The sequence below is a fragment of the Tasmannia lanceolata genome, unplaced genomic scaffold (genome assembly GCF_043159265.1).
Source record: "Tasmannia lanceolata isolate RefF3 unplaced genomic scaffold, GAP_Taslan_0.1 ptg000003l, whole genome shotgun sequence".
Taxonomy (NCBI): domain Eukaryota; kingdom Viridiplantae; phylum Streptophyta; class Magnoliopsida; order Canellales; family Winteraceae; genus Tasmannia; species Tasmannia lanceolata.
In genome coordinates this window covers 16,240,070-16,262,505 of record NW_027518680.1, presented here as the reverse complement: position 1 = coordinate 16,262,505, position 22,436 = coordinate 16,240,070, and the positions used below count along the sequence as shown (strand labels likewise).

The following is a 22,436-nucleotide window of genomic DNA, read 5'->3' as shown; positions in this document are numbered from 1 at the left end:
ACTATTCCACTATTCTCCAAGTGGTAATTATAGACATCTTCTATGCTTGTCTCCTCCCTTTTGACTTCTTATTCCACTACTCTCCGCGCAACAAAACATAGCTTACAGTAAACGTACTATTCTTTGAGTTTATGGGATTGAATCCTTGTATACTCGATCCTATCAGCGACATTCGATTAGCTTGCCCAAAGCATCATTTTTCTTTTTCCTTTTTCCTTTTTCTACTTTTTTTTTTAAGAATGATCATAAGAAGTCTTTTACCCTCTTAATTTGGATCCATATGGGAACCGTTGAGAGATCCAGTTTCTCCATGGGAGTTCCTGATGTCCATTTTCGTAAAATAAGTGGTCGGCTAACATATGAATGGTATGTTGCTTCGTGGACTTGAGTACAATCTTTTGGGCGGGTAAATTTGAACAAGAAGCAATTGCTGAGAGTGAATAATCGGAATTCTCCACGCAGTTTCCACTTCCTTGATAGATTCTCTTTAATGGCCTGAAAGTAGGGCCGTTTGCCAAGGAAGTACCCCACTAGACAGTTTTCCCATATTCTCTCTGTTTCTTTGAGTTTCTCCACTTCAAATTTGATGATAGGGTTGCCTTATGTGTCCTCAATTTCTATGAACTCCAAGCTTGAAACATGCTAGGTTTGTTTTTTGGCAAATAGGGCACTCCATGTTTGGTCCGAGGTGGTAGGTTTTGTGATTTGAGAGGCAGCTGATTTAGCCCCATTTCTTCTTGCCTAAGCTGAGGTGTTTCCATTTCGGGAGTCATCTTCAACCTCTTGCTAGTGTGAGCAAGGTTGGAAAGGGTAGACACTGACGAGTTTTTCCTCCAAAAATTCTGTCAAAGTAAGGGTCTCTAGCTGGTTTGGTAATTTCCTTTAGCCTTTGAATTGAAGTCTTGATGTGATTTCAAGGGTAGAGGCAGTTTCTATTTTCTCATCAATGAACTTTTTTTTTTATATAATGAAGTCATCAATGAACTTTTCCGAGGATTCAATATCATTTTCCCAGGGAAGTGATGAATAATTTTTGCTCTTTCTCTTCTCAGCAGGACTCTTCTCTTTTGGAGATGAAGGGCCCCTATGTTGCATCGTTTCTACAAGGAAACTGAAGTCTAGAATCTTGGGATCGTTATTCTAACATAGAACAAATCCCTTGACCTTAATGTGGATCTCCTCCTCAGGCAACCATGGAAGTGGCCATGGAAGTGGCCTTCCTTCTCAGGTGAATAATAACTAAACAGCAAAGAGTAAACTAGGAAATTCTGGAGGTAGTAAATCAAATAGGGTTTCAAAAAACATGGACTTAACTTCTTTTGCACAAACCATGGAAAACCATAGCAAGTTGGGCGTCTATGTTCACCTTCTCCATTTCCAATTAAACCAATCTTGCCCTCGCATAAAAGAAAATCTCTCAATGGTGATCGGCAAAACGCTAGCTCGGCACTTCTTCGACGTCCCAACAAAAAACCTACCTCAAACCCTAACCCAATCCTCTATTTCTCCCTCTTTCAAAACCCTAACCCGCCAAAACCCCACAAAAGCTGTGGCTACAAAAAAAAATTTTAAGTTGACAAATTTTCATTGATACTATGACGAATACATTGGGGACCAGGAGTCCCAACTGGCATTACATAGTAACGAATAAACTGGCCAGGGTATACCCTGGGTCAGAAGGACAGAACCAAAAAAGAAAAATCTAGATTCTTTTTTCCGTGTTTACAATCAATTCGAAAAGGATACTTTCCCTGATATTGCCTATCCGACTGCCCTACACTACAATCATTCCAACCTACATCCATTCTCTTTCTCCAGAAAACCAAAACTTCCTTAGCAACAACGCTTCCACATACTTTTGTTAATAGCGTAGTAGAAGGATCCAGACAAGGTAACCAAAACTAAGTGAGAGATCAAGTCTCTCGAGCCGTAATTCGGTCAAAACCATACCTAGTCAAGCTAGATGCATACAATTCATGGGACAAATACTACTGCTAATGTTTCAATCTACAAACTAAGGTCTACTCACCGAACTCATACTTCACTTGTTAGAAGGCAAACAATAATTCCAGAAAGATTCCTTTCTCTCCTATCCATCCCTCTTTTTGTCTATAATTCTTTCCTTATAATGGATTCTGTCATTTTCCAAAACCAGACCCATCTCCCATGCAAGTACCACCACCAAGTATTACCCTTGAACTGTCTAATAAAGCTCAGGTCCCAACCAAGACCACCGGGATTGCTATCTACCTGTGCACCAGCACCTAAGGTAGTCTCCCCAAATACCAGAATTTACCCCAGACACTCTGAAATCTCAAATTCTAGAGAAAGGTGCTGATCCGTGAAACCAGTTTAACAAGATTCAAAGACTGAAATAACCTTAAAAGCCAAAAAAACTCCTATACATATCCATAATAATATCCCCCTAATTACACAGGTTCCCTTCCCCGTTCTTCTTAATAGCCTCTTTCTCCTTTTTCTCTTTCAAGTCCCTTGCATTCATAGACTCAAACATTGCCCTCGTTGCTCCCAAATTCTCCGCATACCCTATTCCGAAAACGTCCCCAATAGATAACATGTCATCGAACTCTCCCAATAGGTATCCTCGATCCTCCAATAGCCCTGAACTATCTTCCACCAATTTTCCTTTTCCTTCGATATCCTCCTCCGGACGCAAGCGCTCTCGGACTAATTGACTAACCTCCAAACCGTGGCTACAAAATTAGAGTTCTAAAGATCGAATCAATTGAGACGATGACGGTGTCTTTAGGTTTTTTCTCTTTTGTCATGCTTCTCCATCATCGAAGGGCTAATTTTCATTCAGATGGTTACTCCCATTGCACCCAAGGAGAGGGAAGAGAGCCTAGGGTTTCATCGTCCTAGAACGAGGTGAGTTTCTGATCTGAGAACGGAGAGAAGGTTTGTTATAAATAGATCTATTCTTTACAAACCCATGGAAATTTTTGGTTCTCATCTTGATGAACAAAAACAAAAGTAACTCATTAGAGACGTGGAATGTGCTTGGGCATCATAGGGTGTCCGAGTTGGTCCAAGTCCAATGGTGAAGAGTGCTTTATTCATGTGTTGAGTCATTCACGTGATAAACCTGATCCTAAAGTTATTCATTCCATCACATATAATATAAAATCGTGGCTCATTCAGATTATGGTTCAAAATGAAATCACGGATTTATGTGAAAGCCCCAATATTTTTTACCACAGCAACATCAATAATATCATGCGCTAGGGCTTCATATAATTATCAATTAAATAAAGAGGAATGATAGATGCAAGGGCCCTCTTTATGCAAGGTCCGGAGAAGGGCCCTTGAATAGATTCACGTCATTAAGTGCAACCGAATTCAGTTTCTCAACCGACTTTAAAAATGATGTGGATCTATTCAAGGGCCCTTCTCCGGCCCTTGCATCTACCATTCTAGTTATTCTATATATCAATCCTTGCATCTACGCAAACCCAACAAATTGGAGGGAAACAAGATTTCGGAAAGGTAAACCATGAGAAACATAGAAATTTAGAAATTTACAAGCTCTGATTTATGAGTTCTTTTTACTCAATCTAGGTTCTGTTCTGGATTTTAACCCAGAATCCTACTTGTGTTTTGTCTGTTTCCATTGTTAGAAAAATCTGAAGTTAGAAAGTAGGTTTACAGTAGGAAAGTAGGAATAGCCGATTCATTTTACTGTGGAAAATGTAGCAATATTTTCGGTAACAGTCTACAAATGCTAGACAGGCCATGTAACGTTTAGCTCACAAATTTTTCCAATGAAGTTGCTTAGATGGTCATAATTTCTGAAGCAAACATTTTCCTTGTTCAAGAATCAAGAGCATAATCCTCCCTAGTTTGGTGCTGCTATTGTTTGAAACATTCATCTAACTCAATCATCAACATCGACGTAGATATTCAAGTTTTAGAACTACAACACAGTTGAAGTTGTTGAATCGGCAGGTCCAGCCCCTGCCTCTATATTTAAGGAATTGGTTTGCATCAATGTGTCAAAGCTTTTTTTATGTCAAAGCTAAAGCAAATTTGACAGAACAGATGTAGCAAGCACAAAAAAGGAATATGACAATGCACTATGGCTTCCCTGAGGTTGGGGGGTTCGACCCCAGCTAACCTATCACCAAAAAAAAACAATGCACAATGGCTTCTAAAGATGAACATGAGAAACAATTTGCCCAATGTGAGAAATGAAAACTAGAATCTTGATCTCTATTATCTATGTATTTACAGATTAGAAATTGGACCTTTATCTGCTGGAGCTGGTTCATAAGATTCTGTAACAAGAAAAACAAAGGGAGTTTCAAACTGACTATATAAATCTTTAGTAAGCAAGAGTGCAAACTGTGTACATAACAACAACGTTATACCTGCAAAATATATGATTAAAAAATCAACAAATACCTGGGTTTCATCACTGGTCCCATTCACTAGTGTTTCAAATACTGTAATTCTAGATTGATACTTCTCTTCAAGTACTCTATTTATAGATTGATATTTCTCTTCACGCGCTTTTATGAGAATGTTTTGCTGCACATATACAAGCATTAAAGAAATTTAGTAAGCAACAAAAATATATTAATTAGAAATATTGAATCCCCAAATGCATCTCACAGTTCTTATATGCTCTGCTTGAGTTGAAATCCGACGTTCAATCTCTTGCACAACTTTTCTCAGTAAGCATGCTACCCGCTGATAGAAAAGAAACACAAAAGAGTGATGTCTCATTAGAGATTCCAAATAACAAAGTATAACGATGGATCAATTAAGTGTGTTTCAGCATAAAACATGCTTGTGTGTCTCACTATCATACATGAGGAATTTCCCCATTCTTCCTTTCGATGCTTTCATCTAAAATCCCATTCACAACACTCAAAAGTGATTGAGTTGGGGCATTCTGCAAGAAAGAGATGCTGAGAAACATTAGAACAAGAAAACAAATGGATAGAAGTACTGATAGAGAAACTAGCAATCAAGAAATGTTTGTGCTCCAATCATAATAAATGATTCCAGGAATTTACATCTATACTGTTGGACTTCATCATTTCCGAAATCTTAGCAGCAGGAAGATCTGAATAGCGTCCTTGCTTCAGTTGGAAAACTTCATGGAACTTATGTCCGGCATGATGTATTAATGCAGTTGATGGCTCTACAAAATAAATTTTAAATAGAAGGGTCAACTATGTGAACAATATAAAGAAATTTTTCAGATTATGGTAAATTTAAAACTTATGGGCATCATAAAAAAGCATAAGGCAATCAAATGATGTGTGATACCTTAAATAACTAATTACCACTAATTCACTTTGCTTTGCAAAAGGACTTTAAAAGCCCCCCATGTTCTTAGCAATTGTAATGGAGCAGATTTACAGACATTGACGCTATTCATTCGTGCATAAACAAATCGTCCGTATATTTCAGCAATATATAACAAATAAAGAACTTGTACAAGACCAAATTATACATTAAATATGAAAGAGGAGGGCTGGAAATATTAACTAGAAGTAAACTCAACTCAACTAAGCCTTTGTCCCAAACTAGTTGGGGTCGGCTAAGTAAAAGATATAAAAGAAGAAAGATGGAGAAAACGATCTAAATTGGAGAGCTTGGTCAACTCTCCCCTTCAATTTATAATGTCTCTAAAACAAGTATGCAGAAACTACAAGAATGCAACTCTCCTTAGCATATGTTGACAAATATTTGTGCATCTTTAGTGCATTGATAGGGCCCACAAATCATAACAACAGAAAGGCTCCATTAGCTTTCCAAAGTATAGGTCCACAACTTCCATGATGGACCCAAAATTCAAGTGGGTGAAAAAAACCCAACATTTTTCATGTTTGAAACAGCACATGTGAGGTTACATGTTAAGTAGACATGGCCCATTATCTGATACATGCAAAGAAAGAAGAACCAGCCTAGATAGAAGATGACCCCACATACAGTTATGCATGGTTTAAAATTTCCACCGAAAACAACGTGAGGCGACCGAAATGTTTCCGTTTCCATTCCCACCAAAACACATACTGAAACCGAAACGCATACTGAAATCAAAACCGTTGGTGTATTAGTAGTATACTATATGAGTATGCATGACATAATTATATTTATATTAATTGCATGTGCAATGTGAAATTCTGAATTAGATGTTAAATGTGACTGAAATGAAATACAAATATTCAATACTGTAAAACTATTGTGGATGACTTTCTTACTAATGTGATGGTTTTTAAGCATATATTTGCGCTTATTCTAGCAATTCCTAAAATTCCATCATAAAATTCTATCATTTAAATATTTTTCCATGTGTTTTCACGAATTTACAGGATTTCCACTGAAATTTTTAAATGAAACTAAAACGTCTAATTTTCCATGATGACCGAAATCGAAATCGAAACCGAAATTTAAAACCTTCCAATATGTGCATGAGTGATTATAGAGAAGTTCCAAACCAAACCCATCTCCTAAACAATACAATTTGCAGACATGAGAAAAAGAAGGGATTTCTAAACTTGTCATTAGGCACAACAAAATAGGAATAATATTCAATCGCACTTGTCATGAGGGAATCATCCTAAGTAGAACTAATTTGTCACAAAAGGGATTTCTAAACTTGTATAGCAAAAGAAGCATAGCGAATATAAGATACCATGTGGCATCATTTTAAATCTTTTCATGCATTATTACCATCTCAAGTGGCTTCATTCCAAAAAATACGCTCAAGAGAGACAATTGCCATATACAATTAATGATAAAAGTAGTGAACTACCATTAATGAGATGAACCATAACAATGACTTATTTCTAGCACTCCCCCTCAAGCTGATCTATTCCCCAGAGCATGTACAGTCAATCAAATGTGAATAATGATCACTGGTGAAGCGTTTGGAAATAATGTCTACGACCTGATTTCTGCTTAAAACAAAGACTGGTACTATCTCACCATTTTCCACTTCTGCTCCAACAAAGAGGTAGCTGATCTCTTTGTGTAGTTATAGCGTGAAACACTTTATTCGGTGATAATTTAATGGTGCTTTTAATATCAAAATAGAGCGTTGCATGTGAGTCTGTGTACATGTGTATCTCTTCTTGTAGTAAATATCTCACACAAATCAACTCTGCGGCGGAGGAAGTCGTACCCGATATTCAGGTTTAGCATTAAATCTATCAAGTATGCATTGCTTTTTGCTACACCATGAGTCAAGAATTTGTTAATTAATACACAATACCAATAACTGATCTCCTCATTCCTGGATCTCAGATCTCGTTGGTATGTATAAACCCCACACCATTGACTCACCTAATCTGATAAAATCCATATAATTGGGCATGATCGAAGATCCCTTTAATATAGATCATAGTTACAAGGGTGGGAAAAATTCGGGAAGCGAAACATGAAATGGATTAATGGAAACGGGAAACGCAAGGAAAAAAAGAGGGGAAACGAGAAACGGAAAAATGATAGAAAATCATATGAGAAACCTGCATTGAAAAGTTTCAGAAACGACAGAGAAACTTTAATGAAAACATATGAAATACAAGGAAACACGAAATACGTTTTCCATGAGTTTTCTGTACGTTTATCACAAGTTTCACTTATGTTTCACATAAATTTCTCATATGTTTCCCAAGTGTTTTCCATGCATTTTGGAAACATTTCAGAAACGTTTCCCCTTTTCTTTTCTTTTTTTTTCATCACGTTTCAGGAACGTTTTTGAAAAGCGTTTTAGGGGAAACGAGTTTCCCACCCGCCCAAGGAGTTTCAAGCTACTATGATCTATCTAATAAAATTACATGATCATTCAAAAAACCCAACTTAACCAAAAAAAATTGCAGATAGATAGAGAGAAGACGACAAACCTAATGTAAATCCAATACAAAAAAACACAAGAAGCACATTGATTTCTCATCTAGTTATGCAGATTCAAAATGTTCACAGCAAATTGTTATTTCCTCACACTAGTGAGGCATCTAGTATTTTCCATGTAATCTCTTCTGCTATATACAATTTATTTAGTAGTCTGCAGTAACTTTATATCGCATTTTTTCCAACTAATAACGACTAGAATTGTACCTGACATGACTGGACTCCGCAGAACACGTTGAAACATTGATTCCGGGTAACTCTTCTTCCTCTCTTCTCCTAGCACGGGAGAATTCTGTTCTTGTGCGGATTGATCCCCTCGGACGCTATCTGTTCCCTCCAATGTTTCAAGTTCTGGAAATTTCCACCTCTTCCTTGGCAGGCTTCCACATTTAGAAAATGAATTTGTACCATGAATATTATATCCTCCAAGATCAGAATTAAAATGATCCTTGAGCCGCAAAAGGCACTCGACAACTGCTGTCATTGGTCCCTGCAGAATAAATCTATGTAATATATGTAACTGTGAGCATAAGATATCAGTGGATCACTCAATGGCTGTGTGGAGCACAAATCCATCGAATAAATCCATTGGCAGCATACTCTTAAATGTATGCGTTTGTGTACCCATAAATAGATGGGCAACTGATGTTGAAATACATGAAAAAACATCTGAAGTACCCAAATCAGATGAGGTGTGGACACATTTTATATCTTGAGTTACTCCAAGTAAAAAGGAAAAAAACTAGCCATTAATAAAGCAGAGCATAGATTACCTGCTCAAGGTCCGCTGCTTCAAACCTGGGTATCCCCATCTCATCCATAGCTGACAAAAACTTCTTGGCATTATCTAAACGCTGCTCAGAAGAAAGATCAGAACCACCTTGATTCTGCAGAAGAAACAGTTATGAACCTAAATCCAAAAGTATATTCGAACAGAAAATGAATGCAAGATCATGAGAAAAGAAGGACATTAACACAACCTCAGCTCCAGAACCAGGACAAAGCCTGTTCAAAATGCTACATAAGACTGTCCCATCGATTAAGCACACCTTTAGTTCCTCTTCCGTAGCTTGAGATGGCATTTTTAAATGAGGAAACATACTGTTTAACCACTCCACTACACAAGCTCGCTTCCTAGCTGTATAATGAGAACAAAATTAAGATCGAAAAGTTCCCAACCTCACCCTTTGATGCCCCCACTCAATACCCAAATAAAGGAATTGTGTTACACACATAAACACACGCACACAACAAATAAATATATACTGTTACTTACTAGCATCAGCCTCAAGATCAGCATTTCCGGCCAGTTCAACTACATCACCATTGGGCCTATTGAATTCACCATCTTCTTTCACATGATTTACTAAATGAGAATTCATTGTGCTATCTTCAGCAAAAAAGCCTACTATTTCTAGCCTATGTTCAACAGCGGGTACAATGCGGCAATCACCATTGCCCTTTATCAAGGGAGACGAGTTACTCCTCAAAGAAGAACAAAACAAGCATTGTTTAAGCAAAGCAGCATTCCTCAAAGACTCCTCAACATATCAATGCCATCAGAACTTTCCCTCCATTTGCAAATTCACTCGCGAAAGTAGGAATTGTACACAATTCTTGCAAATTGTACGGATCTACAAGCCTGACAATGCAAAATCAATCCAAATTAACAGTTCTTTGAAAGATGCAGGTATAGATCTATAACTAAAAAGAAGAAGAAATCAAATTAGGGCACCTATTGATGAAATAAAACAATCTAATGAAATTTTTTGGAATTTTTGCAAGACGAGAAATTTTTAGAGTTTATCTTTCTTACCTCGATTCAACGCGAGGAGGAAAAATCGAAGAAATTTCTCTTCTGCAGGCAAGATTCATGAAATACGGGGAAAATGCGGCTGAAATCGAAGGGAAAAAAATAGATTCAGAAGAGGAAGAAAGGGGTAAAAACTTAAAAACCCTAGCGGATGGGAAAAAGATGCGTGGAGAGGGTTTGAGCGATTGGAGGTCCTGAAAATGCTGAGTTTGATGGGGATTTTTACCTTAAAATGCGAATCAAATGCTATTTATACTCTCATCCAGAGGGAGATAGAGAGACGTACGTTGTTGGAAGCTGAAATGGTGGTGGTGAGATTTCAACGTGTGAGTTTGGGATCTCTTTTCGGATCTAAGGGAGGTTTTTGAGTTTCGGATCTATTTTCGGATCTCTGTCACAAAAAGGTCGGTTTTTGAGTTTAGGTTTTTGAGTTTTGACGCCGTTAACATCGCAACAGACCGAATGGCTCCAAAAGGAAAACATCAGTGAGAAAATTAAAAAAGCAGATCTCCGTCTTCGAGCTTAAAAAAAGAGAGATGATTTTTTCACCCCCTGTAGGATTATGCACCCCACTCGTCACGTGAATTGTGGCAGACTTTAACGCTTTTTTACGTCAAATTGGGCGCATAATCCTAGGGGGTGAAGCGTAAATTAGTACAAAAATAGGTGTTGAAACTTGAAAGTAGTGGGATAGGGTATATGTGGGGCATGGTTGTCATTTTAAGAAAACGAGGAGAGAGACGTCAACTTTTCCGTTTCTTTCTCGCCGTTAGCCAGAGACGTCTTTGATTGGACAAACGTTTTCAATACGTTCCCGCCTTTGTGGACTCGGAATCTCTAATTGGAGTTTTTATAGGGCGACGATATTTTCGCCCCTCTGCAGGATAACGCGCCCCATTTAACGTGATTTGTAGTCAAAAAAAAGCGTTACCAGGGGGGCGTATTATCCTACGGGGGGCGCTCTTCCTTTTTATAAGGTGAAAGCCCGTACAGTCCAGTATTTTGCCAAAAAGTACCGTAAGGCTTACACCATATGATGATCCAAACCGTCCATTTCATGGGCCACAACGTAAATAGGTTGTGCCCAAAAAAACATGCTCATAGGATGATCCTAACCCTCGGATGTATAGTGGAACTGCATATTGTGGAAACCTCTATAAATCGGAGGGCACGACCTATTTATATTGTGGCCCATGAAATGGACGGTTTGGATGATCGTATGGTGTAAGCCTTGCAGTACTTTTTGGAAAAATACTGGACTATAGGGGCTTACCGTATGAAAACTCCCGTGATTGTAAGAAAAGTCACGAGACACTTGTAATTTTATATTCTGTTGATGCAGCCTCAAACTTGTATGGCAAGAAATGCTAAGAATTCTTCCCTTCTCCTTAACCACTCCTACATGTATGGTACACATTCATTAACCCTTTATGGGCAGCTCTTCTGCAATTTTATTGTTGCAGAGTATAATGAAAAAAAAAAAAAAAAAATGGAGAATGACATTTGACAAAACACTTGTTTTTATGCTACTAGGATGTAAGCGTCCTGCATTGAAGCGAGAGATCCGATAATCTATGGATCAAGGTCGACAAAACGGCATTATTTGAAATTTTAAGAGAAAACTGATGGCACTCAAGCGAACACAGATCTTTGCGAGCCAACTTTGAGAAAACAGGAGTTGGTTATCAATGAAAATGGGAAAACCCCTTACCGGAAGCCATAGATCTCATTTACACTCGATGGGCATGATTCCTCTCCTGATTTCTCCTTGATCAATAACCTACGGTGATGGGACCGGGTTCCTCTTCCTTCTTGCCGTTGCTTACAAACGATAGGATGTCAGGGGCCTGAAGAGGTTTTTTACATAAGTTCGAGGGAAGGGGACGCTACTCTTCATCGCATCGGTTCTTCCCGCAAACAACCTTTCAATTGATTTACATCTCTTTCCATAACCATTAAGCACCTAACTTGATCTCGGTCGTTGATCTTGCCCGGGTGACAACCATGATTATGATTATGTCCCAACAGAAACACCAAATAAAGTCCGCATTTTATTGTAGGAGTGAGTATATCGAAAGGAGGAGTTTTCTTATATATATAATGTTTCATACCAAAAGGGGGAGTCTTTATACGTATGTGCATATATTTTTTAAAGGCCCATATTATTCATTGATCCAAATCATTTATTTGTTGGGCTCCAAATTAAGTAAGTTGTGCCCCAAAAATTATCGCCATCCTATAGTCCTAATTCTTTGATTAGTGGAGGGATTGACATTTTTTTTTAGGGAAGTGATATATCCGCCCGTTTTTTCACTTAGGACAGCCAGCTCATGTGTATCTATGACCGGAGAGGTTGTCCTGTGGAAAGAAAAGGGGCGAATATATCATTTCCTTTTTTTTTATGATCCCATGGAGATTATTTTCTGGATGCAACCTATTTAAGTAGGGGCCAAACAAGTGAATATTTATATTTAGAGAAATTATATATTCGCCCATTTTCTTTCCCGGCCACCCCCACCCCCTTGTAGTGTAAAAAGAGTAGTCATAAATACACTAGAGGAGGGTGGCCCCGTGAAGAAAAGGTAGCAAATATTTAACCTCTCTTACGATCAACAAATAGTTTTTTTTTTTTTTGAAAGATGACAATTTTATTGATACTATAAAAGTTACATTGGGGACCAGAAGTCCCAACTTGCATTACATATAAACAATTAAGGATGGCCAGGAGCATACTCCAATACCAGATAAAACCAAAGGAGAAAATCTACTAATTCTTCCGCTACAGTAAGGATTGGTAGTGTGTCCCCATTATATTTCAAGATAAATGATTGGTAGAATACTCTCGGAGAGAGAAGAAGAAGATTGGGCTATGCAATAGGGCAATGATAAATTCGCACACCCTGCAGGATATATAATTTGCACCCTTTTAATGTGAATTGACGTTTAAAAGCGTTAAAGTCTGCCAGTTAAAAAGCGTCTAAGGGGTGCGAATTATCCTACAGGAGGTGCGAATCTATTATCTCCAATGCAATATTTGTGCTATATGAATCGTTAGGTGACATGCAAATCACCCAACTTGGGAATAATGAGCTAGTTCCCACGTCGACAGTTAAATAAACAAAGAATCCTTTATTCTTCACTTGGAAGGGGTATTTAATTAGGAGAAAGCTAAACCGACGTGCCAACAATGTTGACTCATTGACATGGTTGGTGGAACTCTTTGCATCTGATGTCCCACGGTTGAGCCCACGCTAAAAGTGCACGAGCACGTTCTTCTGGGGTCGCATTTCCCGTTTAATTATCCTATAGTTGAGCCCACGCTAATAGTATACAACATTAATGAACTATATAGTTGTGAGGTTCGGCTGGTAGCTAGGTAGCTCATTTTGAGAAGGATTTATGCCCCAACCAAACCAACCTCCCAAAAAAATAATGACACTTCTATTAGGGCCTGGTTGGTGCAGATGGAATCTGAGTTCGGCCCTCAACGACTCATTGTATATACAAACGTCGGAGCTTTCGTTGTAAGCCTTATCTCCCTCTATCGCCTCACTCAGCCCAAACCTTGGGGGAACACAGTACCTATCCCTAATGTCCACCATCATGGACTCATCAAGGTAGTTCTCCTCGTAAAGAGCCCGTACGTTGTATTGAGGATTGGCGTCCATCCGGGCCCTAGCTAGGACCTCAACGGCCCGGCCAGGGAGAAATGTTATGGACGCCTCGGCGGCGTCACTACCAACACTCGCCTCTGCTCGGAGATAACTATCCGTTGGGAGCGGGGTGGTATTCAGATCCAAAATCACCTCATCCTCAATCACCTCGTACTCACTATCTACGATTTCCACACTGACATCAGGACTTGCCATTTTTGGCCCTGGAGTCCTGATCGGCTTATTCTGGGTCCTACCTGACGAACTAGACCCCGAGCTACTGGAAGAGGACTCCCCTGAACCGGACTCAGAGCTAGAACTACTACAGGACATGAACGCAGGAAAATAAACGAATAAAAGATGCGCTCAAGAAGATTACCGGTTCGAACAGAGAGAATAGAGAAGTGCTCCAAAGTCAGCAGACGTTCACAACCTCGAGCTACACGAGCCGAACTGGCAGAGCGAAAAGCAGAAAGGAGAAGGCGAAGGTAAAAAGTGAAAAGATAAGAAATGAAGAGTGAAAACCTCATTTTTATAAACCTTGTCTAAGGCGGTTCGCATTTAATGGAGGGCACCCACTTCGAAAGCCCTTGTAGGGTGCCACGTGTCTTTCATTAATGACGGACACACACTTCGAGGCAAGGGCGTAAACAAATACGTGCGTATCTCCAAGGGGCTAAGGGACATCCGGAAGGTGCTCGTGTAAGGGATAACTTTTAAGGAGGTTGTGTTCGTCAAGAAAATCAGTCTGGCCCAAGCCGGACAGAATATGACGTGATTCGCTACGCGACAAAAATCAGTCTGACCTAAGCCGGACAGAATATGACGCAATCGCTACGCGACAAAAAGTAGTTCGGCCCAAGTCGGACAGAATATGACGTGATTCGCTACGTGACAAAAATCAGTCTGGCCTAAGCCGGACAGAATATGGCGCGTCCGCTACGCGATAAAAACCAGTCTGGTCCAAGCCGGACAGAATATGACGCAATCACTACGAGACAAAAATCAGTCCGGCCCAAGCCGGACATAATATAACGCGATTCGCTACGCGACAAAAGCAGTCCGGCCCAAGCCGGAGAGAATATGGCGTGTCCGCTACGCGACAAAAACCAGTCTGGCCCAAGCCGGACAGGATATGGCGCGTCCGCTACGCGACAAAGACCAGTCCGGCCCAAGCCGGACAAGATATGGCGCGTCCGCTACGCGACAAATATCAGTCCGGATCAAGCCGGACAGATGGCCCAGGCCGAACTGACAAATTTCCGGACTGATTCCCAGGCCGGACAAAGAAATTTCCGGACTGATTCCCAGGTCGGACTGACACATTTCCGGACTGATTCCCAGGCTAGACTGACACATTTTCCGGACTGATTCCCAGGCCGGACTGACACATTTTCCGGACTGATTCCCAGGTAGGACCCAGAATAAGCCAATCAGGACTCCAGGGCCAAAAATGGCAAGTCCTGATGTTAGTGTGGAAATCGTAGATAATGAGTACGAGGTGATTGAAGATGAGGTGATTTTGGATCTGAATACCACCCCGCTCCCAACGGATAGTTATCTTCGAGCAGAGGCGAGTGTTGATAGTGACGCCGCCAAGGCGTCCACAACATTTCTTCCTGGCCGGGCCGTTGAGGTCCTAGCTAGGGCCCGGATGGACGTCAATCCTCAATACAACGTACGGGCTCTTTACAAGGAGAACTACCTTGATGAGTCCATGATGGTGGACATTAGGGATAGGTACTGTGTTCCCCCAAGGTTTAGGCTGAGGGAGGCGATAGAGGGAGATAGGGCTTGCAACGAGAGCTCCGACGTTTGTATATACGATGAGTCGTTAAGGGCCGAACTCAGGTTCCCTCTGTACCCATTCTTCACCGCGGTCCTTCGATATTATGGGCTGGCTCCGGCTCAGGTTGCGCCGAACTCGCAGAGGACGCTAACCGGGTTTGTATATCTCGTTCAGGGCCGGCTTCAGAGAAGTTTGTCTGTGTCGTTGTTCCGCGCTTGTGCGCACTTGAAGAAGCACAAGGACGGGGGTTGGATTTACATTAGCCAACGCCGGAGGTGAAAATGATCACTGGCATCCCATCTTTCATACATTTATGGAAGAACAAGTTCTTCTACGTTGAGGACAGGGAGTCCACTGAGCCCTGGCCGGTTCCTCTTAGATGGGACATCCCAGATACAATTGCGATGAGCCGCAAGCCAGTCCTTGAAGGCGACGATCTGAGAACGTTCGCCTTAGTCCAGGAGGAGCTGGACCGTGAGGGCCTCATTCATTGTTCGGAGTTCCATGGGGAAGAGGTTCTGGTCGGGCTCGGCCTTAGTACTGCGACCCCGGCACGTATGTGGCTAGTCCTGCTTTTAAACTCATTTTCCTCTTTTTGTTGTTTCTGATTGGTTTGTTCGTCTGTGTTGACTTTCAGAGATGCAGAAACAGACAAAGACGGAGAGAGTGAGGCAGGGAGCATTTGGGAGGGCCCAGCAGGGCCAGAAAAGAAAAGCCGCTGAGATATCAAGTCCGACTCCGACCCAGGAGACGCCACCTCCCAAAACTAAAACTACAGTGAAGCTGGTCGGCGCCTATGGCCGGAGGACGGGGACCTCAAAGTCGGGTGGAACATCCACCGGAGCCCGTCCACCCCCGGCGAGATCTGTAGACAATGTTTTTCGGCCGAACTGGGCCGTTCAAATAAACGACTCCGGCCTTGGTGAGACCCGGGTAGCTGCGGAGCTCCTTACCAAAGTTCTCCTCAGCAAGGACAAGCTCCAAGTTCTGATCGAACCTCCACCTGCGGCCGACGAGGCCATATTCTCTTCACTTTACCAGGTAAGATGGCCCGCGAGAGTTTTTTTTTGTCTTTCTCTTCTGCCTCGTTTTCTTGTGTTAACACTTTGCTTGCCTGTAGATTGGATTGTACTATAACGACCTTCGAGAGAAGAGCAAGAAGTTCTCCGAGGAAATAACAAAGTCCAAGGAGGAGAGCGGACAGCTGATGAAGGAGGCATAAGAGCTTCAAAGGTCCATTGGACAGACGGTCGTGGAGAACAAGCGGCTCAAAGAAGAGTTGGCCGCTCAGAAGGAGAAGGCAGCCGAGGCCCTCAACGCACAGAGGGAGAGAGCTCGGGAGAGGCTGATAGCGGCTGTTTAGAAAAAGGAGGATGAACTCTTCAGTTTGTCCAGCGAGTCCTACAAGGTTGGATTCTTTGACTGTCTTGAGCAGGTTAAGGAATCCAACCCGGCAGTGACCTTGACGGGACTGGTTCTCCCTGACCCACCGACGCCTGACGACGATGAGCCGGGCACCACCGCTACCGCAGTAGTTCCGGAGGCGGACCCCTCACGGGGTGGTAGCCATGGGGTGCCTTGAGCTCCCCTTCTTTCTTCTCTTTTGATTTGATTTTTTTTTGTAATGGTCCTTTGGAGGCCCAACTTTTGTAACAGCCTTTTGAGGCCTTATTTTTGTAATGGCCCTTCGAGGCCCTACTTCATGAATGGAAATTAAATTTTGTTGTCCACCCCTTGTCCACTTGTCTGTTTCTGGCTAATACTGCTTGATTCTATACTGTGTGTCGATAATACTCCAGACAGGAGTTTCGAGTACCCTAGTTTTAGCGAACTGGGTTTCCAAGCTACGAGTACCCTAGTTTTAGCGAACTGGGTTTCCAAGTGATGTTGGTTTTTGCGTCCGGGCTTGTTCCGGACCAAGTGTGTGCTCCCGGTCTTTGCGGAGACGAGCCGTGGCGAACCAAGCAGTGAGTACCCTAGTTTTAGCGAACTCGGTTTCCAAGTGGTGTTGGTTTTTGCGTCCGAGCTTGTTCCGGACCAGGAGTGCGCTCTCGGTCTTTGCGGAGACGAGCCGTGGCGAACCAAGCATCGAGTACCCTAGTTTTAGCAAAATAGGTTTCCAAGTGATGTTGGTTTTTGCGTCCGGGCTTGTTCCGGACCAGGAGTGCTCTCCCGGTCTTTGCGGAGACGAGCCGTGGCGAACCAAGCATCGAGTACCCTAGTTTTAGCGAACTGGGTTTCCAAGTGATGTTGATTTTTGCGTCCGGGCTTGTTCCAGACCAGGCGTACGCTCCCGGTCTTTACGGAGACGAGCCGTGGCGAACCAGGCAGCGAGTACCTTACTTTTAGCGAACTAGGTTTCCAAGTGGTGTTGGTTTTTGCGTCCGGGCTTATTCCGGACCAGGAGTGCGCTCCCGGTCTTTGCGGAGACGAGCCGTGGCGAACCAGGCAGTGAGTACCCTAGTTTTAGCGAACTGGGTTTCCAAGTGGTGTTGGTTTTTGCGTCCGGGCTTATTCCGGACCATGAGTGCGCTCCCGGTCTTTGCGGAGACGAGCCGTGGCGAACCAGGCAGCGAGTACCCTAGTTTTAGCGAACTGGGTTTCCAAGTGGTGTTGGTTTTTGCGTCCGGGCTTGTTCCGGACCAGGAGTGCACTCCTGGTCTTTGCGGAGACGAGCTGTGGCGAACCAGGCAGTGAGTACCCTAGTTTTAGCGAACTGGGTTTCCAAGCGGCAAGTACCCTAGTTTTAGCGAACTGGGTTTCCAAGTGAGTACGAAGAGATTTGCAAAAGAGCTTCTATCATTCACATTCAGTATATATTTACAAGTCACTTTCACGTCGGGTATCCTACTACTGATAGTATTTGCGGAGATTCTTCGAATTCCAAGCATGGGGTAATAGGTGCTCCTCCAGCGTCTCCAGCTTATAACTCCCCGGGCGAATCACCTCTTTCACTCGGTACGGCCCCTCCCAGGTCGGGGAGAGTTTTCCAACCTTTTTTGGTTGAGAGACAGCAGCTTTCCTTAAGACTAGATCCCCTGCTCGGAATTCTCTAGGGCGTATCTTTAAATCATGATAGTTGGACACTTTCTGCTTGTAGGCGGCGACCCTGATTCGGGAATCTTCCCGGGCTTCTTCCAGTAAGTTGAGATTTGCGCGGAGCCCATCTCCATTGAGCTGCTCATTGAAGTTGGTGACTCTAGGAGACGGGGCTCCCACATCGACGGGTATTACTGCCTCCGTCCTGAAGGACAAGTTGAATGGTGACTCCCCCGTCGGCGTGCGCGGGGTGGTGCGATACGCCCATAAGACATGATAAAGCTCATCTGCCCGCCGGCCAGCTTTTTCGTCCAGCCTCTTCTTTATCCCCTGTAGTAGGATTCTATTTGTTACTTCTGTCTGCCCATTCGCTTGAGGGTGCGCCACTGAATTAAATCTTTGTTCGATCTTCAAGTCGGAGCAAAACTTTCGAAAGTTCCGACTGATTCGGGAATCTTCCCGGGCTTCTTCCAGTAAGTCGATATTTGCGCAGAGCCCATCTCCATTGAGCTGCTCATTGAAGTTGGTGACTCTAGGAGACGAGGCTCCCACATCGACGGGTATTACTACCTCCGTCCCGAAGGACAAGTTGAATGGTGACTCCCTCGTCGGCGTGCGCGGGGTGGTGCGATACGCCCACAAGACATGATAAAGCTCATCTGCCCACCGGCCAGCTTTTTCGTCCAGCCTCTTCTTTATCCCCTGCAGTAAGATTCTATTTGTTACTTTTGTCTACCCATTCGCCTGAGGGTGCACCACTGAAGTAAATCTTTGTTCGATCTTCAAGTCGGAGCAAAACTTTCGAAAGTTCCGACAGTCTAATGGTCTACCATTGTCTGATATCAAGACGCAGGGGATCCCGAATCTACAAACCACAGACTTCCAAAAGAAGTTCTGCACATTTTGCTCAGTGATCTGGGCCAGAGGTTCAGCCTCCACCCACTTGGTGAAATAATCAATGGCCACTACTACGAAAGCGCCTTCCGGAGGCCGGTGGAAAGGGGCCCAAGATGTCCATCCCCCAAACTGCGAAGGGGAGTGGGCTGATGATCGGGGCCATAGACACAGCAGGTTGGTGGATGGTGGGAGAGAACTTTTGGCATCTCTCGCACTTCTTGACCAGGCTCAGTGCATCCTGCCTTAAGGTGGGCCAGTATAGACCTCTCAGCAACACTTTGATCACCAGGGCCTTGCCCCCTAGATGCTCCCCACAAATACCTTCGTGCGTCTCTTGTAGGGCGTACGCGGCATTGCTGGGCCGGAGGCACTTTAGGTACGGGAGGGTGTATGACCTTTTGTACAGGTTCTCACCATCGAGGGAAAATCGGGCAGCTCTCTGTGACACTTTGCGAGCTTCTTTCTTGGCTTCAGGTAGTTTTCCACTACGCATGTAGTCGATGATCTCGTCCATCCAGCAGGACTCGTGCTCCACCTGCATCACTTCAACGGCCTCATTTTCGATACTGGATTTCTGTAGAAATTCCATACATATATTCCCGAGAGTTGTGTATCCGGATGCGGCCAGCTTAGAAAGCACATCTGCTTTTGTGTTTTCTATTCTGAGAATTCTGATGACCTCAAAACTTTTGAACTTGCTGGATAAATGGCAGACCTTGGAGAGGTATTTGATCATACGCTCGTCGCAGGCCTCATAGATCCCTTGAATCTGGTTTGCAACCAGCTGGGAGTAGGGCTGTTCAATCGGTTTTAACCGAACCGAATTTACCGGAAATAACCGAACCGAAATATTTCGGTTACCTAAATTTGCTAACCGAAACCGAACCAAATTGGTTGCTAACCGAACCGAACCGAAACCGAAATATAATTTCGGTTGATCGGTTAGTTCGGTTAGAACTGAATAATGAGAAGTACGTGCCTAATCGATTAAAATCAAGCCGATTTAACCAATATGTTTTTGTGTCCAAAACTGATTACTGGACTTAACCGATTTAACCAATATGTTTCTGTGTCCAAAACTGATTATTGTACTCAAAATTAAATGCAATTTTGAGTCTAATAAAGAGTTTTGGACTCTAATTCTGCATTTCCAAAAAAATCATGTAATCCAAGCAGGGCCTAAAAGAGAATAACAGATTTTAATATAACAAGAGAGATTTCTCAATAAATATCTTCAAATAACCATTTTTTTGTTCAACTGCTATAGAAATAGGATTGGGTTTCATGAGATCTACAGAGATAGGGTTGGATTTCATGAGAACTATAGAAATAGGGTTGGGTTTCATGAGATCTAAAATGATATATACCATTAAAAAAACAAGAAGAAACTGAACTCACCTTTCCCTCTCGATCGTCCAAGGAAGGAAGAAGATACAGAGGCGCACAAGTTGTTTGGGTAAGATATAGAGGCGCACGAGGGTGATTGAGGTGGCTGATGAAGTTAGGAATGATGTTGGTGGGAAGGAACTAGGAAGCAAAGTGGTGAATAACTGGAGAGAAGAGATGGCCGAAGTTGGGAGGCAAAGCCGCGGAGGCGAGACTCGAGAGAGAGAAACGGTAGAGATGAGAGAAGAAAACCCTAGCTTTCTGTTTTGTGAGATGAAGTGAATAGAAAAGAAAACCCAAGTTTTAGCTTTTAGGTTTAACTCATTCACCCCTTTTTTTGTTTTTATTACTCAGGACACCAACCCTTTCACTTATTTTACATTTTTACTCATGAAAGTAAGGGTTTTCATCTAACCCGTTGTTCGGTTATTCGGTTAACCGAAATATTTTTTGATGGAAACCGAAACCGAAATCGATAACCGAAATTTGGGAAGATATGAAACCGAAACCGAACCGATATGTTTTTTAACCGAACCGAAATAACCGATCTAATTCGGTTCGGTCGGTTATTTCGGTTTAAACCGATTAATGCACACCCCTAGCTGGGAGTCACAGTATGCTTTCAGTCTTTGGGCGCTGGTCTGGACTGCGAGATTCATTCCGGTGAGGAGGGCTTCATACTCAGCCTCATTGTTGGATGCGCGGAATCCGAACCTCAGGGCGTAATCTAATGTGAAGTTGTCAGGCCCAGTGAGAACCAAACCTGCTCCACAGCCACCCTTGTTCGAAGATTCGTCCACGTACACTGCCCATAGTGGTTCGATGGCCGGTAGATCCTGTTCTGCTAGTATGGGGATGATTTCTGTTTCAGTTCCATCTTCTGTTCGCTCCTCAGTTGTGATTACCATCTCCACAGCTGGGGTCTGGAATATTTCGGATTCGGTGATCTGCTGGGGGATGGCGCATTCAGCCACGAAGTCGGCCCGGTCTTGGCATGTACTGGATATCGAATTCGCTCAGCTCCACGGCCCATTTCACGAGTCATCCTGAGGTGTCCGGCTTATGGAGAACTTGCCTGAGCGGCTGACCGGTCAGGACCTTTATTGTGTGGGCTTGAAAATACGGCCTCAACTTCCTGGCTGCCATGATCAGGGCGTAGGCCAATTTTTCGACCCGCTGGTATCTGATTTCGGCATCATGCAGGACTTTGCTAACATAGTAGACTGGTTTTTGTCGGCTGTGCTCTTAACGAACTAGGACAGCTGCTAGAGTCATGGGGCTCACGGACAGATACAGGAGTAGCTCCTCACCCGGTTCTGGCTTTATTAACAGTGGTGGGGAGGACAAGTATTGCTTCAGTTCCTCGAATGCGTGCTGGCATTCCTCTGTCCAAGGTGCTGTCTTGATTCCTTTGACGGCGTTGAAGAAAGGCAGGCATCTCTCTGCGGACTTTGAGATGAAGCGCCCTAGTGCGGCCACCATTCCTGTTAGCCGTTATACTTCTTTGATGGTTTTTGGTGGAGTGAGCTCCACCACGGCCTTGATCTTCTCTGGATTGGCCTCTATCCCTCTTTGGCTTACCATAAACCCCAAGAACTTTCACGAGCTGACGCCGAAAGTGCACTTGGTGGGGTTAAGTTTCATGTTATGTTCTTTTAGGACCTGAAATGTTTTTCTCAGATCGGACACATGATCCTCTGCACTTCGGCTTTTGACCGGCATGTCGTCGACATAGACTTCCATGTTACAGCCGATCTGATTCTGGAAGAGTTTGTTCACAAGCCTCTGATACGTGGCCCCAGCCTTTTTTAGGTCGAAGGGCATGACACGATAACAGTAAGTCCCCTGATCCGTCACAAAGGAAGTCTTTGGTATGTCTGACTCATACATTCTGATTTGGTTGTATCCGGAGAAGGCGTCCATGAAGCTTAGTAGTTCGTGACCTGCGGTGGCGTCAATGAACTGGTCGATTTTC

The 22,436-nt window shown here is 43.0% G+C and overlaps 2 protein-coding genes across 5 annotated transcripts in view; both read right to left on the bottom strand.

Annotated features, from left to right (window-relative positions):
* LOC143852539 (P-loop nucleoside triphosphate hydrolases superfamily protein with CH (Calponin Homology) domain-containing protein) overlaps positions 1–10,123 on the bottom strand; it is a 61,347-nt gene extending 51,224 nt beyond the window's left edge. Inside the window, exons 1-11 of one of the 4 annotated variants that reach the window (XM_077361957.1) lie at positions 9,924–10,123; positions 9,701–9,779; positions 9,161–9,526; positions 8,865–9,022; positions 8,658–8,771; positions 8,092–8,374; positions 5,040–5,167; positions 4,832–4,915; positions 4,633–4,710; positions 4,423–4,548; positions 4,266–4,295 (exon numbers count right to left, since the gene is read on the bottom strand). In XM_077361957.1, coding sequence (XP_077218072.1) covers positions 4,266–4,295; positions 4,423–4,548; positions 4,633–4,710; positions 4,832–4,915; positions 5,040–5,167; positions 8,092–8,374; positions 8,658–8,771; positions 8,865–9,022; positions 9,161–9,266 — 1,107 coding nt within the window. In that variant the 5' untranslated portion in view covers positions 9,267–9,526; positions 9,701–9,779; positions 9,924–10,123. The other 3 variants (XM_077361973.1, XM_077361982.1, XM_077361967.1) reach the window with 3 other exon arrangements.
* A 6,329-nt stretch (positions 10,124–16,452) lies between these two features.
* On the bottom strand, positions 16,453–21,369 carry LOC143866205 (uncharacterized). The gene is made up of 4 exons (XM_077375956.1): positions 21,058–21,369; positions 19,299–19,844; positions 18,134–18,880; positions 16,453–16,494 (listed from the first exon to the last, which is right to left on the bottom strand). Exons 1-4 carry the CDS (start codon positions 21,367–21,369, stop codon positions 16,453–16,455), a joined length of 1,647 nt encoding a protein of 548 aa, XP_077232071.1.
* Between the last annotated feature and the right edge of the window lie 1,067 nt (positions 21,370–22,436).